The 18,653-nt window shown below is 40.6% G+C and overlaps 1 protein-coding gene across 1 annotated transcript in view; it reads left to right on the top strand.

Moving 5' to 3' along the window:
- LOC108668737 overlaps window positions 1-13,599 on the top strand; it is a gene marked incomplete at its 3' end in the record, with an annotated part of 18,197 nt that extends 4,598 nt beyond the window's left edge. Inside the window, 2 exon segments of the mRNA XM_018155984.2 lie at window positions 9,838-9,906; window positions 13,537-13,599. Of these exon segments, the coding sequence (XP_018011473.1) occupies window positions 9,838-9,906; window positions 13,537-13,599 (132 nt within the window).
- Window positions 13,600-18,653: the final 5,054 nt, after the last annotated feature.

Below are 18,653 nucleotides of genomic sequence, written 5' to 3'. Positions count from 1 at the left end.
CCTGTCACGCTACCCTCTCCCTGTCACGCTACCCTCTCCCTGTCACGCTACCCTCTCCCTGTCACGCTACCCTCTCCCTGTCACGCTACCCTCTCCCTGTCACGCTACCCTCTCCCTGTCACGTTACCCTCTCCCTGCCCCGCTACCTTCTCCCTGTCACGCCACTCTCACGCTTCTGTAACTCTCACTCTAGCGAGGTAAAATTTAAGTTTATTCACTTAAATTTGGACCGACCAGAGTTCAGAGATTCTCGTGTCAGTACAGTTAATTAAGTATAACATTGTATTTAAATATGAAGTAGTTCATTTGCCTAATAAGATTCTGAAATTGTTAGAATTTATTTATACGGTAACGCCACATGCTAATTTACGCGCCTTTGTCGCTAGAATTACTTTCATTTAGCGACTTCGTCGCTTGTATTCCTGCCAGTTGGCGGCACTGCCTGTAGAGCGGCAACACTCGTTCGTATTCTAGCCTCGTGCGTCAACCTCACACTCTTCTATTGTGCAAGTTACACCTCTACCATATTCCTTATTTGTTCCACATGTTTGTTCGTAAAACCTCTTTTAATTTAATCTATACACGTACTAAGCTTGAAATTTTGCTTGGTGGCCGTTGGTAATTATTAGTGGGGAGTAACGGAGACATTTTACTTTTTTACTTGCACTTGTAGTTGCGTCACCCTTTGTGAAATGTCAATTCTCCGAAATCCGCACGTTTTGAATTTATAGTTCGTTGTTTAAATCGAACATTTAACTCCAAGTTCTCAATCTATATTACCGTTTAATTAAACCGGAGATTAATTTATGAGATAATACCCAACAAATTTGCAGTAAACATTAGAAATAGTTTCTCTGCTGACTTTTAGGAAAAAAACTAGATAGTTTTTAAAATCGCGATGACGAGATCGCTTCCAAGCGAAAAAGTTATCTCATCGTACTAATACTACAGATCGATATGTAATAAAACTAATAGCCCTACGAATTTGTCTTGCACATCACGTTGATGCGCCTGTATTTACGCAATATTACGATAATGTTTAAAAAGTAAAACTTTGCAGCAGTCCGATCGATGTTCATTTTTTTTTAGCGGGAGGTCCTGCTGACTAGCCGGTCCATCGGACCAAATGTTTCAGCCAGACGTCATTTGTGAGTCAGAGACGTCAGTGTGGCACCGGCCTTGAACGAGTGAGGTTGTCTTGCGATTGGTGCTCTAGTCACGTGCATTAATTCAGCGAAGATAACGCGGGAACAGCGTTTTGAATAACCCTAAACACTTCTTTCAAAGGTAGTTCATTAGACTATTATTTAAATTAATTTATTTCTCTGAAAACCTGTATATTACGAAGTTTATTGCTAATTTGTAAGACATGTCGTGCGACTGGTGAGAGTGAGGATGGCAGCCGGCGGTGGAGATGCAGCTACGTACAAAAACTTGCTGAATGTTATCAGATTGTAAACTTATTTCCTGTGATGAGTGAGTGAATTTTCTTGCGTGACAGGCATTTATATCTGTATTCTTACTTAGCTGCTCTGTTAGGAGGTGTGTAGACAGATAATAGGAACTATTTCTAAGCAAAAGTGAAAAAGCTTCGTCGCCATAACGTGGTTATTGAACCCTACCGTTCGTAGTTCTAACCAGTATTGTACGGTTCTAGTAACGGGCGGCGAGTTGAGTGAAGATAAAAAAAGTCGCCGGGTGGCGACTTTAGTGGCATTGTAGCTAACAAAGCCAAGACGAACCAAAATATAGGCAGACATGATACAATATTTTTATCCCCAACATATTTATAACGATCTCCTCCGTTTTTTAACTTTGTTTTTCGAAGTTAAAATTATTTTTGAAGTTTATTAGTAGCATTTGTATATTTGTAGCATATTTCCACATGGCGGAATTTTAGATAGGAAATTTATTGACAGCCAGAAGAGGTAAACATTTTCTTTGATCTGAAGTCCGGAAAATAAGAATTCCCTTTATATTTTATAATCTACCTAATATTTTTGTTTTAATCATTTTATTTGATCTGTAGTCCAGAAAATAAGAATTCCCTTTATAATTTACCTAATATTTTCGTATCGATCAAGTGACCAAACTGAAGCAACAGTGCGTATGAGAGCAACTGTTCCTAGAGTTACACGCTGCCCGCCTGCTGTACGTGTGTTGCAATACGTTGTGACTAACACGGTTACATGGAATTCTAACGTTGAAATTCGATAGAATTTCTACGAATTTTGGTCAGATTAACGACCAATATGTCGTTATTATGACCAAAGATAGTTGATCTGATTTCTAAAGACTGGAAAGCTAGACTAACTATATAGTCATTTATCTTGTATTACGACAACGAATTAATGATAACTTCGAACTCGTTAGAACTTGTATCGAACGTTTCATTGTTTTCTGAACATTTAAATTTCATGGCGATTTTAATTATTATATTAAACTTCACTACGCATTATAAATATGTCGGCGTCTCCTAATTGTAGCTAGAAATTGGCGCCTTAATGCATAAATTGTAGCTAGAATTGTTACGTCTAGCCTGAATGGTCCCCGATTCGAGATATATGGTTCAGATTTTGCAGCTAACTGTGACTCGAACCTGTAACTCGCTGCTACATGCAACGGTGGTCATCTTTATCAGTTGACATCCTTTGTACCTAATTAACTATCTTATGTTCATTAACATAATTTAGGACTCAACTAATGTTAATTAATAATTAATTTGCTAATTTGCTAAGTGCAGCATTATAAGCTAATTTATTTACGTAAATGCAAAAAGTCGACATTTACATGTCCACGAATGCTGTTTAAAATTTTTTCGAACAATACGGAGTCTGGTTGTAATCTTTATTAAACCATAATATTTTAATAATGAAAAACTAAAGTATGTACTTATTTCAGTTTTTTCAACCTACTCTCTAACGAATTTATTATTGCCATTTTATGGTTTGCATGATCGGGCAAAATTTCGCACAATAATAATAATTAATAATAATTTGATAGAGACAAGATAACAATCTAGATTTGTCTTGTATTTTTCAATACATTAGAAGTGTGTCTACTTCTCTACTACGTATGAAATTTGTACGTAATCATGCGATGTCGATTGATCGTACGCAGTCGCTTCATAAAATAACCATATAGAGTGCAAATAAGAGGATTTCTTGGAGTTGTTAAGAGATACTCGCCCTAAACAGAAATTACCAATCGTCGTTTAGTATTTGTGTATATACGTCCAGTAAATTGTGATGATCTTTTCTTATTATTATATTATTGGATTTATTGTGGTATTGTATATTATATTATTGTGGTAGCAACACTAAAGCAAATAAGAGCTGGGAGACTCGAGTTCAATTGTATGACTGCTCTGATCTTAAGGCAAGGGCCTGTCATTGGATTTTAACAAGGCATTTAAAGTCTAACTGTAAATAAAATATTTATTCGTAAGTTTCTCTTGCCACGAAAACTTTATTAAGGAATTATGATCGGTGTAAGAGTAATAGAGGGTAATATTCACGTTATAATTCATGGATTTGCCAAAAAATAACTGGCTACAAATTTCAAATTGAGTAAAATCCCAGATCCAGTCTGTTTCATTTTGATGACAATTGCGCAGCCGTCGGCCACAAATTTACCTATAAAACTAGCCTTGAAGCAAACACTCTGTATAAACGTGCTCAGCTAAACATTTTTATTAACAAGTCGATAGTGAAATGTTCACGAATGCTATTTAAAAAATTCAAACCCCACGTATGTACAAGGATTTTAAGTTATCCTTGGTAGTTTCTATTGGGGGCGATTATATCTTAACAGCTTCAAGAAATCCTCTTGGTTCCAGTCAATTTTTTTTATAAAAGAGACTGCGTACGATCAAGCGCTCGCTTACGTAAAAATTCATACCTCAGGGTCTATACTTTCAAAAAAAAGTTAAGAGATCGTAAGTTCATCAGCCAATCATTGACGGCCTTTCAAGCAAAATCCACCAATCATAGACAAGGAAATAGTGCGTAAGTACTTACGTTCACTTAGCGAGTTTTGAAAGTATAGGCCCAGAGCTACAAAGTCGCCGACTAAGTTCAGCCTCCGCAAGCCATACCTGCTCCGCGACGGCTTGAAGCCGAAGACGCTGTGTGCCTTTAGCAACTTCTCCAGCCTTTAAATTACTATATTTTCCAGCTAATAATATTATACATTCTTCACGGCACATACACCCCTACCTCCACACGTACCCCACCTCTCCCCCTTGCAGCAGTCAATGAGGTTAGGTTTGTGTCGGTGGAGTCAGGGCAAGTGTGGAGGAAGAAGCATGCTGAGGCATGGTTGAACTATATACTATAGTTCAACCATGGTTGAACTGCATAAGGTTGACCCACGAGAAGTTCCGTCTTCCAGTCCAGTTTTCTTGTTACGTCACTGAGATCGAGAAACGTAAACAAACCCGTCATTCCCATGACGGATTGGTTGACTGGTTTGATCGCATTTCGGTGATTAGGTTAATGCCTGTGACGTCACTGAGATCAGTGACGTCACAGGCGAACAACAAACTACATAAGTAAAAATGAGCTTCTCATGGGTCAACGTTATAATAGTTCAACCATGGTGCTGAGGTGTTTTCGTAAAGAGTATAAGGGCTGGAGCAATGGCTGGCAGCTAACGGCGTCTATGTCTCTAAGGCTAAGCACTTCAGTTCATAATCTAATCTACTCAGTAGCGTGCTTGCGTACGTGAAGTAATATGAAAGTGATGACTGTATTTAGCTGTGCTGGCCTCTAACATGAAACCCGGTAATTACTGGCACTCACACACTTACGTATTTCCCAGGGGCTAAAGAACTGGCTTACCGGAAACGTTTGAGATCCATTGATATACTGGAGCATATAACATAGTGATGTCGGCGCTGAAGTGTAGGCCTGATGTGGCCTGTCGCCGATTCTTTTCCTTTTCGTGCCTTGTTCATAGATCTAAACTCGTGTCATTTGACCGGATCTTTTCATGACTGACGATAGTTTACAATAGCTACTTCTACGAGACTTCCACCGGGTTCGATATGGTGCTAGGCATTTCAAATCTGAACATATATTTTTCCATAGCTTTATCTAGTCTGTTCTTGAACGCGTTCATACTTGGAGCGCCAACGATGTCATCGGGTTGGCTGTAAGCAATGTATCATGTAAATATGACGCGTCAAGTCGATATAAAGTGGTGGGTAACATTTTTCCTACAGCGGTTGAATTCTCACTAAACATGTTGTGCAAGTAGTGTTCGCTCGTTTACAAGGAAATTTATTTCGTTGAGACTTTAGTTTTCCGCCGTGTCCGTAGATTTTCTGATATTACTAATAGATCTAAGGTTAGCATTCTTTCATTATGCCACGAATGTGAATAAATTATTAATGCATAGGTATTTAAAATGCTAATCTATCCAGATTCCAGAAGATTCATATTTTTAGATTTTGTACAAGCGTGTCATCCGCATTTCAGGAATAGTGGACACCCGTCCGCGACCAGACAAGATACTATATAGGGGGTTTTTTGAGTTGGTACCCAAAGCAAAGAAAGTGGTAAGCTGGAATGTTAACACTAGGGAGGGGTAGAGCATAGAATTTTTGTACGGTGTTACTATGAAATGTGTCGTATGTACCGTATCATGTTTCAATACGAACTTCATAGAAACGACCATTACTCGCAACGTTATTGACTGAAAACCCTAATGCCGTAACGGTTGGCAATTTAATTAATTGCAAATGTTATACACATAAATATATGACACCTAAACGGGTGTTAATCATTAATTAGGACTTTGAAATTTCTGGAAGTCCTCTGTGGCAAAGGAAAGACTTTTAAGTCCTATATATACCTCTATAAGTAGGCCAGTAAGTATCATAGATAAATTGGATATTAGACTATTATCAGTATTATCAGTTAATCATACATAAGATAATTAGTTGTTACAATTTTGAGCTAGGTAATGGAAATTAAATTAAAAATGTAGCTAACAATTTCTGGTTGATGCTGTACATTTGTAATTAATAAATAAATAAGTTATTTTAAGTCATTGCTGTAAAATGCAACTCAGAAGTTTTGTTATATATGAATTGGGAATCTCTTAATGGAATCTTTAAATTATTACCATCAGATAGGAAATATTAAATAGTGGTTATAAAAATGGCTTTAAAAAATATTGGGATGCTAAATAAATGATTTCCCCTGCTAGCCTCAGGGAAGATAGAAAATTATTGCTCTGTACCAAAATCTTTAGCTTAATAGGCAAAAATTTTTATAATTTAGGAATCTTGCAGCTTGATCTTGCACTTCTGTTAACAATTAAATTAGATAAGAGATAATTTTCCCAGCATGGACCTTCGTGGCTCCAAGCCTCCAAAGATGGTGGAAAAGCTATAGTCATGTCTTGGAAATTATATAGATATATTAAAAACCTGCCATATTATTATAATTCTTATTAAGTTTATGAGATTTTCAAGCATATGAATTTTTCTATAAATAAGTAAATGTCTATTCTTATTTACATATAACCAGTGAAGTCTGCCTCTTACTTCTATTAATAATCTTCACGCATTTAAGTCACAACATTGGATGTAATTACTTTATTACATATCTATATTTTTATCCATGTAAATACCAATGATGTTTTTTTATACCAAATAATGTTTTTGTGTACATGGAGATGTGGGTAGAAAATGTCCACTTCCTTTCTAACTCTTGAAAAACTCCGTTAGGGTTCTTCAATTTTATAATTTATTGAAATCTTTATAGTCACTATATACCGGTGTATTAGTAATAAGTAGTATTTTTCCAAGAGGGGGAAATGTCCTATAAATAGGTTGGTTAGTAAAAAAGTTTGCAGACATTTGATGTAAGGCATCTTTTACTGATATTATTTTTATTTTTAACTTTTTTTAGTTTTAACTATTAACTGGAATAAAAGTTATAGATGAGAACAATACCTCATTGGTGGCGTTCAAATATAAGATGTATAAACATTCCATTTTCTTATAACAATTTAAATTAGTCAGTGAGGTTTTGCAGAGTTATATGTACCTATTCAAGGAATGGGGGTCTAAACATACTCAATTTTTGGTTAAATATTATGCAAATATATTTATATATATATATATAAATATTTATATATATATTTATATATACAGCTTAGGTAGAGGTCCCTCAGTCAAGGTGTGCTTTTTTGGAAATTTGGTTTTTCTTTTCAGTAATAATGTATACAGGTCATGTATATACCATGTCAAAAAATATCTTCTGAGTTATGGGAAGGCCTTATTCCAGGTTATCCTGTCCTCAAAAATATATAAATACTAAATATATGTTCAGTTAGATTTTATCACAAAATATTGGTTTTTATTGTATGCTTTTTACTTTTTATGGTTTGATTTTTATGGTCAGTTTTATGGTATAAAGTCATTGACATCATTAAGAAGACAGACTGGACAGAATTTCCATTCAGAACGTTCTATAAATAAGTCAATAAAAACTCCTATATTAATGATGCACTTACTATGACATTAACCACCACCTTGAAAGAGAATTATAATTTAATTTTTATTTAAATAGTAAGGCAATAAAAAATGAAAATTTTGCTCTGATCCTTGACGCATTTTCATGGCAAACTCAAACCAAGTCACAAGTTTGATTTAAATTATTATTATTCAAGTTAAATTGCTTTCTCTTGATTTATTTTGATAAACTTGAAAACTTGAATTTACTTTTTAACTTAATTTATTTATATTTAATTTTAATTTGACATTAAATATGGGAATGTAACATGGTGTTCTTCTCTACACTGTTAGGAATAAAGGGATCACATTGTCATAATAGGACAAAATATAACACTGATGCGCTCTCATGCCAGGCAAAACTGGGTCAGGATGACCCACACCCCTGGGGCAAGTAGTGCGTACATATTCGGACAATGTCTCTGTCATCTCTTTGAGTGTAGTCTTTAATTGCTGCAGTAGTGGAGGGACTCATAATTGATTATATAAGTTGCATCATCTCTATCATCACCACCATCATCTTTAGAATCTCCTCAATCATCACCACCATCATCTCTATCATCATCATCACTGCCATCACCTCTATCACCTTCACTATCAGCACCACCATCACCTTTATCACCGCCATCATCACCGGCCCCGCGGTGTCTTGGTTACCATGGCAACCGCGTGACTCATCACAACTGATCTGTCGTGACGTGTTGTGGTGTGTCGTGACGTGTTGTGGTGTGTCGTGACGTGTTGTGGTGTGTCGTGACGTGTTGTGTCGTGACGTGTTGTGGTGTGTCGTGACGTGTTGTGGTGTGTCGTGACGTGTTGTGNGTCGTGACGTGTAGTGTCGTGACGTGTAGTGTCGTGACGTGTAGTGTCGTGACGTGTAGTGTCGTGACGTGTAGTGTCGTGACGTGTAGTGTCGTGACGTGTAGTGTCGTGACGTGTAGTGTCGTGACGTGTAGTGTCGTGACGTGTAGTGTCGTGACGTGTAGTGTCGTGACGTGTAGTGTCGTGACGTGTAGTGTCGTGACGTGTAGTGTCGTGACGTGTAGTGTCGTGACGTGTAGTGTCGTGACGTGTAGTGTCGTGACGTGTAGTGTCGTGACGTGTAGTGTCGTGACGTGTAGTGTCGTGACGTGTAGTGTCGTGACGTGTAGTGTCGTGACGTGTAGTGTCGTGACGTGTAGTGTCGTGACGTGTAGTGTCGTGACGTGTAGTGTCGTGACGTGTAGTGTCGTGACGTGTAGTGTCGTGACGTGTAGTGTCGTGACGTGTAGTGTCGTGACGTGTAGTGTCGTGACGTGTAGTGTCGTGACGTGTAGTGTCGTGACGTGTAGTGTCGTGACGTGTAGTGTCGTGACGTGTAGTGTCGTGACGTGTAGTGTCGTGACGTGTAGTGTCGTGACGTGTAGTGTCGTGACGTGTAGTGTCGTGACGTGTAGTGTCGTGACGTGTAGTGTCGTGACGTGTAGTGTCGTGACGTGTAGTGTCGTGACGTGTAGTGTCGTGACGTGTAGTGTCGTGACGTGTAGTGTCGTGACGTGTAGTGTCGTGACGTGTAGTGTCGTGACGTGTAGTGTCGTGACGTGTAGTGTCGTGACGTGTAGTGTCGTGACGTGTAGTGTCGTGACGTGTAGTGTCGTGACGTGTAGTGTCGTGACGTGTAGTGTCGTGACGTGTAGTGTCGTGACGTGTAGTGTCGTGACGTGTAGTGTCGTGACGTGTAGTGTCGTGACGTGTAGTGTCGTGACGTGTAGTGTCGTGACGTGTAGTGTCGTGACGTGTAGTGTCGTGACGTGTAGTGTCGTGACGTGTAGTGTCGTGACGTGTAGTGTCGTGTGACGTGTAGTGTCGTGTGACGTGTAGTGTCGTGACGTGTAGTGTCGTGCTGACATTTACCTCAGGAGGCGCGGCTATAGGATGGCATTTCAAAGCTCGCTGGTGAAGCTCTGGGTAAAACCTCGGCAATAACAAACGTTATACGCATTGTTATAGACATGTTATATCAATATGTTATAACAAACGTTTAAAGTTATGTTACTATGTTAAAGGTTATATAACAAACGTTATATACATTGATAACAACTACTTTTTATTTCATTTATATTAGACAAAAACCTGTAATAAACTTGTAATTTTCGTCTAATCTAATTGATATCCTCTTAGATTGCGATTGTTTTGAATTAACTAATTTTTAATCGTGTACTGATAACTACCATTATGATTTTTGCTATGATTAAGTTATATATGTAATTATGTACAATTAATGATTATTAACATGAATATAATAATAATATGACGCCCGCTGGTGCCCCCAGGACGGTGGGCGGCAGCAGGAGGACCATGGGCGCCAGCGACCACCTCCCTGAGGAGATCTCCCTGCTGGGGTGAGTGGGGGTGTTGGGGGAGGGGGGGGAATGAGGGGAGTGATAAGGGGAGTGTGGGAGGTGTAGGGTGAGGAGGGGGAAGGGGGGGAGTGACGCTGTGTGTATGTGTGATTGTGCCACCTTGTGTTAGGTGTCGGTGCAGTTATATGTGCGTGTATTATACCTATGCAAAGTCGGTGTTTGAAAAAATCAGCATTTGTATATTGACGCCAAGGGTTCTGTATATATCAAGTGTATATCTATACAGTATCTTCACAGCTATACATATACTCATTTATATACTCATATGCGTTGCGATGTATCAAGATTGTTTGATTGCGTAGGGCATTAAATCGGCATTCGACTGCGCAGTACAACAGTCGTAATAGATTATTTGTATGCGGATGGCCAACTGAGAATTAATTTTATGGTAAGGGTTTATTTTGGGTTTTATTTTAGGTCTGTTGTAAAGAATGAATATTCATTCTTTAGTTCATTATTAATTTAGTCTGTCGTAAAGAATGACTGATCTATCTACTCACTTATGATATTATGAGAAATTTGCAGGCTTTTCCCTTATATCGACTCAATTTTTGCTTTAGTGTGAGTCATCCTGACATAGTTTGGACCGTAATAAAAGTTTATCAGTGCTACGAGGAGGAAGTGTGTCCATGTCTGGACCATTTGTCCACTTAATTTCTCTGAGAGCTCGAGTCGTTCGTTAGCCTCGCACTAATGCTACGAACAACGCGCGCGGTGTTGAGCAGCGCTTCGTGTTCACGCATACGAATGCCGTAATGCCTCACGAACCCAACACCGCCGCCGCCGTTCCTGCCTTCGTTCTGTTGCGTTCGTGAGCAGCTGGGAAAATTAGTGGGTCATGTTGTCGAAATAATGACGCACTTTCTTACCACGAGCACAAGACGTGTAGCACTGATACGCCCTTGTGCCCAGAAAAACTAGGTCAGGATGATTAAAATAATGGCTGAACGTGTATCGGTATTTAGTAAAAGTCTAAATTTCACATATATGTTTGTGACATATAAATAAAATATTGCTTATATTTATATATGCCATACGGTAGCGGTACACATGGCGGTCATGACAGCGTTCCTTTCTGCTGTAAGAAAACCTGTAAAATTCAGAAATCCAGGATATCGTTAATATCAACAAAAATAATTCATCACTATTCGAAAAAATGTTGATTACTTTCCGTCATGAAAGTTGGGTATCGTGATTACTACTAATGCTATCAATTTAATCATAAACTTAATCCTGCAGAAGTGTTCTGATTTTTAAATAACTGATTCGTCGATAGTATCGCTGCGACGAATAGAAGGGTTACCCATCTATTTCTCCGGTCGTTTTCTTCACGCGGTTACAACTCCACAGAAAACATTTCGCACCCCCTACTGATGAAATACCAGCTACCCGCTAAATTGGTAGGGAATATATTACATCTAATTTTTTTTAAACTTGGTAAAAGTTAGAAATTTTTTTATGATGTATGCTTATGATTGTAAATTCTTCGTGAAATGTTTATTATTTTAGACGATTATTTTAGACGATTATTTTAGACGATTATTTTAGACGATTCTATTACATTAGTCAGAAACGAATGCAATAGAAACGGCATTTAGAATAGGCTATTAGCTCTCGTGTATGGTGATGTAAATCTCTTGATATTCAGGCCAATTCACGGCTCATGAATTATTCAGGTAGGAATAACATGTGTCATTAGGAATGTGTAAACCTCTCATGAATTATTCAGGTAGGAATAACATGTGTCATTAGGAATGTTTCAACATCTCCTGAATTATTCAGGTAGGAATAACATTAATAACGTGTTTCAATTTTAATATACTTCTCTAATGCGTTTAAAAGTTTATTAAGAAATAGAATCTGGACACACCACAAAAAATACGTGTGTAAACAGAGGTGCACGGGCGTTGTTTACAAATTGAACTGGTAGATGATCACTGGTAGATGATCACTGGTAGATGATCACTGGTAGATGATCACTGGTAGATGATCACTGGTACATGATCACTGGTAGATGTAACTCTTAACCACTTAACAACTCTTAACCACTTAACAACTCTTAACCACTTAACAACTCTTAACCACTTAACAAGACGCTATCTTTTAACACGCCTACGCATCGCTGGGAATATAAAGCGATGTTGTGCAATGCAGGATATTTACATACATCCTTGTCCAGTGCCATCTTTGCCAGTAGTGGCCCGGGCCCGAGTGCCATCCAGGTTAGGCCTTTTTACGGCCAAATTTAACCATCTAAGCTTTTTTTGAGCAGCGTTGGTGAGCAAAAATATATGTTGGCCTTATATTTCTTGTATGTTTTAATGTAAATAATTTCCGTAATATTTCATATTAGCGCTTCAATCTAAAAATATACTGATAAATATCGAAATTCGGCCGGATTTGGCATTTTTTGTGAGCAAATTTGGCCGTTTTCTCTCGTTATCTGGCAACCCTGGACTGCCACCTCCACCAGACTCCAGAGTGAGTAATCAGTGTGGCTCCGGCCGTCGGCGCGTGAGGTTGTGTCGCGTGGCTCCGTTTTTATCCTTCATCCTCCATTGCCTCATCCCCCACTGGCACTTCATTGGGTGGCACCCATGGGGCCACCCTGAGGTATACCGAGGCTCTGGGTGGTGGGTTGCAGCGCCGGGTGGGTGACTTGGTTGTTGGGTTGCCTGGTGGCGGCGAAGGTGAAATCGATTGACGGCGACCAGCCTCCGTAGACTTGATGGGCGGTGCTGTGGTGCTGTGATGTGCTGTGCTGTGGTGTGCTGTGGTGCTGTGATGTGCTGTGGTGCTGTGATGTGCTGTGGTGTGCTGTGGTGCTGTGGTGCTGTGATGTGCTGTGGTGTGCTGTGGTGCTGTGATGTGCTGTGGTGCTGTGATGTGCTGTGGTGCTGTGATGTGCCTCCTGTGGTGCTGTGGTGCTGTGATATGCCTGCTGTGGTGCTGTGATGTGGTGCTGTGATGTGCTGTGGTGTTGTGATGTGCTGTGGTGTGCTGTGGTACTGTGATATGCTGTGGTGCTGTGATGTGCTGTGGTGNATTGGTCCTCCTGTCGCTCAATCAATTGGTCCTCCTGTCGCTCAGTCAATTGGTCTTGTCGCTCAGTCAATTGGTCCTGTCGCTCAGTCAATTGGTCCTCCTGTCGCTCAATCAATTGGTCCTCCTGTCGCTCAGTCAATTGGTCTTGTCGCTCAGTCAATTGGTCCTGTCGCTCAGTCAATTGGTCCTCCTGTCGCTCAATCAATTGGTCCTCCTGTCGCTCAGTCAATTGGTCTTGTCGCTCAGTCATTTGGTCCTGTCGCTCAGTCCATTTGTCCTCCTGTCGCTCAGTCAATTGGTCCTCAATCAATCCACCTGTCACCTTCCGACGCATTTTGTTTTGTTAATTTAACCCGTATTTGTTCCTCTTTTGTGACCCGCTACCCCATCAGGGCTACCCACAGTTTTGAACAGTGATAAGCTACCCAATTTTGGGCAGTGACAAGCTACCCAGTTTTGGGCAGTGACAAGCTACCTAGTTTTGGGCAGTGATAAGCTACCCAATTTTGGGCAGTGACAAGCTACCTAGTTTTGGGCAGTGACAAGCTACCCTGTTTTGGGCAGTGACAAGCTACCTGCGTTGATTATGGCGCCTGTGGTCGGCGAGAATGCAGACGCCGAAAAAAGGTGCGTATAGCATAAGACTTAAAACCACCGTAGAACCTTGATAACATTTTAGACGTAGCAGTCCATGCCACGCTGGAGCACCGTCTTCTTAATATCCCGCCCCTGGTATAGGTAAGCCGTCGTAAACGTCAAGGTACGGGGGGCAGTGGAACGTGACTACCGTGCATCTGTCCTCCGTTGGCCAGCTGATGATCTCAGTTGCGCTAACTGATGCCCACTTCAGCTGATGCCCGATGCTGCATGCTGCTTGGTTTTTGCTGTTTGTAATGGTGCCTAGGTGGACGATCCGGTATAGTTCTCAGGAACAAGTGAAGTCTTCTTTTGGAGGTCTCCAGGGTGCACAGTGAACTCCACTGGTTTCAGTTACATCGGTAAAGCGTTTAACAGCCTCTGTCCCGCAACGTGAGCGGATACTTCTAACAGGGATTGAAATTTGACCTCAACCCTGTTGCGTAAAGGAAATATCATGCAGTCGTCCCATTCTCTCCCGCCTCCGCCAGTAGTTCAGCCCACCCCATTTCGCGGATCGTGGAGTAAAGGTTCGCAAGACCGCTTCCACTTGCCGCCATGAACGGGCGTCCATAGCTAGCAGCAGTACTCACGAATAGGGAGCAAAATGGCTCTGAAGAGTCCGATCGTCGGTTCGGCTTCTTTTGTTCTGAACGTCCTCTAGATCCACCCCGTCTCTGTGTTAGGAATAACTCGCCCATGCTGGAGCGTTGTGCTGTCGAGTATCAGTGTTTTCTGCAATCTGCACTGCAGCGCGCATAGGTGTTCGCTTGTATCTTCTGAATCTTGTCCTCGGTCTTACGCTGGTAACTTTCGTTATGTTTACCTTGGCAGTTGCTTCTAGCACTTCAACACTAGACTTACCACCAACTTGGTTACGGTTCCCAACTACAGACAATTACACCGCGGCCGCTCAGTTAGCTCACTGGCTCAAGACTGCTTCCTGACGCTTGCCCCGCTACTTATGTACCCCGCAACCCACAACGGAACGTCACTTTGATTTCACCCCAAACAATCTCAGAGTTTTTCCCGTTAACAAGAACAAACACTTCGCACTATATCTTGATAATCTAATTTTCCCCCAAATCACACCCTTATTAACATTCGTAATTCCTACTCTTATCGTATATTATCCTCAACTTGAGGTACTAGGAACGTGTCTTCATGTTTTCCAGAGCCAAGTCAATAGGACCTTCAGTAGGTTGACTCATTTTTTCATTATCACCGCATGAATCCATCCTTCACAACAGCAGAAATAGTCGATACTGCAGCTGTAGATCAATATCTTCATTTAGGTGCACCAGATTATCCATATCCCTGGAGGCGGCCGCTATCTGCTTATTCAACCTCGCTTTACCACGTTTTACTGATTTTCACTTTCAGAGCTGTTAAATTGTTAGGTATCAATTAAACCCAGTTTAGGCAAGGGGCTTTATGGACTAGTTTCCAGTGCTCCTATAAGAATAAATAAGAAAGAAAAAGAATTGTCGTTTGGGGCGTCGTTCTTTTCGGGGTGTGACAGACGCACTTTAAATACTTCTCATAGCTCGTACAATTGCTTCGGCATTTAACTCCTGAAACTGTATCTCTTACGACCACCGTATATCTTTAAGACCGCCGTATATCTTTAAGACCACCGTATNGTATCTCTTACCACCACCGTATCTCTTACCACCACCGTATCTCTTACCACCGTATCACCGTATTGCGCAGTAGCCAGGTGGGGCTATATCCTCTTTAATAGCCCCCGTACCCTCGCTTGTCCCCTCGCAGGGAGTAGAGGGTAAGGGGAGGCTTGCTCCTCCCCTTATTTCCCCTCTTTTTATTACTAAATAATAACCCATCTGTTCGCCTGGGGCTTGGGGATTTGTTCTTCCTATAACATTCCCCAAATCCCTGTTAATTTTTGAGACATATAATTAATTCCCCATTGGGGAAATATACCTCCCCTTCACTTCCCCTTTCTTTGTTCCCTCTCTCGCTGGGGCTGGGGGATTAAAGGGGACTCTGCTGCGCAGCTGAGGGACAGGCGTGTACACTCCCCACTCACCTGGACCACTCAACACTCCCCCTACTCACCTGGACCACTCAACACTCCCCCTACTCACCTGGACCACTCAACACTCCCCCCACTCACCTGGACCACTCAACACTCCCCCCACTCACCTGGACCACTCAACACTCCCCACTCACCTGGACCACTCAACACTCCCCACTCACCTGGACCACTCAACACTCCCCACTCACCTGGACCACTCAACACTCCCCACTCACCTGGACCACTCAAAAGTCACGGTATCGCTCACTGCACATATACTGTTCAGTCTTTACATATATACTTTTTATCGGTATATATCTTTAGATATACAAATACTATACACAGAAAAATGTACATATTTATTAGCAGATGAGTTACATTTCAATGTTATTTGAATGCTTAACGCTACTCATATTCATAACTAATGCTAATATTTCACATTAATTCTTCTACTTACCCTTGAAAATATGTTTGAGTTTCCCTCTTACTTAAGAAAATCCATTTTCTCTGACGAACATTTATTTATCCCAATAAATCTACGGGGTTCGAAACCACATAGTCATTTACAAATTTTGTCATATTCCACACAGCGTGGTCGTACAAATGTATACAGCATCGTCGTATAGTTCTATACATTAAAATATTATAATGAATATACACCTCCCATAAGTATATCCTTCACAATTCCCAGGAGTCCGCGGTTTTTGCTTCCCATTTTAGCCCAAAAGTTCACAGGTTTCGCTCCCCCGTTTTGGTGGCTGCGTTGGATGTAGTTTGCTTTGTTTGAGTCACCCATCGCATCCATGTATTGTTTGAGTCACCCATCGCATGTATATGTGAGGAGAATCCATGACGGTCTTCGCTGCCTCAAAGCAAACAGAAAGGCTTTGAAAAGTTGTCGTGTAATGACAGGCTGGCAATGCCTTGATGCAGCTTCAAAGCCAGCGCTACAAAGAATAAAAATATAACTCAGTACTCACTGCAGTGAGTGACAGAGAGCGCATTTTCTCCTCGACGAAAACATGAAGTCACGGACGGCAGACGGACGGACGGACAAACCGACAGACGGACAGACGGACGGACGGACAAACCGACAGACGGACGGACGGACAGACAGATAAGGACGAGCACAATAGCGCCTTTTTCCATAAATGAGAAAATGCGCTAAAAGCAATGGGTCGAATGATCCAAAAGCTAGCACACGCTCTTTTGCTGTGCTAAAACTGGGTCAGGATGACTCATAAAAACGTACGAATTGCAGCGCTTCTGTGACCAAGTTCATTGCCCAGAGTGAAGTAGCTAGGAAGCTTCTGGTCTATGATTTGCGAGAAATACAACGCAGTGTTATTGTTAACATATTTTGAAAGTTCAGAGCCTACATCTTTTATTAATGGAGTGATATGCGGGCAAAGCATGCCCAATATTATTAAATTATTATTATATTTTTTTATTGAATGTCCAATATTCTTCAGTGCATTTCCACAGCAGCATACACACCTCGGGTCTGGCAGGTACCCTGCACGGCTGGTGTGAATGCTGCCATGGAATAATTGAAAAATAATAGGCTGAATTGAATGCTAATAATAATATAATAATAATATTATTCTATTAATAATTATATTATTATAATATATTATATTATTATAATATTATAATAATATTATTCTACGCTGAGCAATATTGTACTGGACCGTGACGGGCCCGCGGTGTGTACCCGGCCTAACTTCGTGCTCGGGATATATTGTGTTAAGGCCTGTATGTTCGTCGCTATGACTAATGATTGTGAAATATCTGCTATCCAGATTATATATTGTCCGATTATATATTATCCCTTATCCCGATTATCCGTTATCTCTCGTGAAATATCCGTTATCCCGATTATATATTATCCGTTATATCGAAATTATCCGTTATCCCGATCAAATCCTCACAAGACTTGTATGCCTAAACAAAACATCAAGTGCACATACAACATAAGCAGCATCTTACCAATGCCATGATTCTTTATAGGAAAACTTTATATATTTTTTGAAAATGCAATACCATAATAAATGAAACTCTTGTAGTATAAAAAATAATAACTTTTTCTCGTATAATACTGAAGTTGTATTGTCTCGAATTAGTGAAGAATCGCTCAAGAATCTGAGCTTCCAATCTCGATGCGAAGTTTCCTGAGACTGGCAGATCCATTCAATATCTTAACTTGCGTGTTAGTTCAATCGTCACTAACTATTTGCCCCGTAATCTTCTCAACTACATTTCTGACCTCTTGCCTCAATTTTTGACCTCTTAGACTAAGGGCGGTTTTTGGGTGGTCATTCAAAAGCCAGCGGTCGGCCGGGGCCAATTTGCTCCGGCCGACCGCTGGCCGCTCACGACCAGTGGAAGGGTTCTTCTAGAACCCCTAACAAGTTATTAGCTCTGTATTAGTCTTCAAAATTGTGACAATTATTGTTTTAATCTACGGAAGTTTCACTAACCTCTTGCTGGGCCTATACTTTCAAAACACGTTAAGAGATCGTAAGTTCATCAGCCAATCACTGACGGCCTTTCAGGCAAAATCCACCAATCATAGACAAGAAAATAGTGCGTAAGTACTTACGTTCACTTAGTGAGTTTTGAAAGTATGACCCTCTGGTTTAGTCCCATCTATCACGAGAATTAAGGCGTATTCAGAATTAGCTCTGTATTTGTCTTCAAAATTGTAACAATTATTGTTTTAATCTACGTAAGTTTCACTAACCTGCTGGTTTATAGGCCGATCTATCATTAGAATTAAGGCGTATTTATATATTCATGCCGCAGGTCACGTATCATTTGGTATTCCAAACCGGAGCTTCGGCAGAGCGAGACGCACTTGACGGGCTTCTGGCGGTGGTGGTGGTGGTGGTGACGGTGGTGTGGTGGTGGTAGTGGTGGTTATGAGGGGTGTGTGGGTGTAGGGTGTCATGGTTTTGGTAGTGTTTTGCAGTAATGGTGGTTGTATGGGTGGTCTGGTGATGGTTAG

The sequence above is a fragment of the Hyalella azteca genome, unplaced genomic scaffold, assembly GCF_000764305.2.
Source record: "Hyalella azteca isolate HAZT.00-mixed unplaced genomic scaffold, Hazt_2.0.2 contig2205, whole genome shotgun sequence".
In the NCBI taxonomy this organism is placed as follows: domain Eukaryota; kingdom Metazoa; phylum Arthropoda; class Malacostraca; order Amphipoda; family Hyalellidae; genus Hyalella; species Hyalella azteca.
Note: the sequence above shows the minus strand (reverse complement) of the source record. Positions and strands in the feature narration are given on the sequence as shown.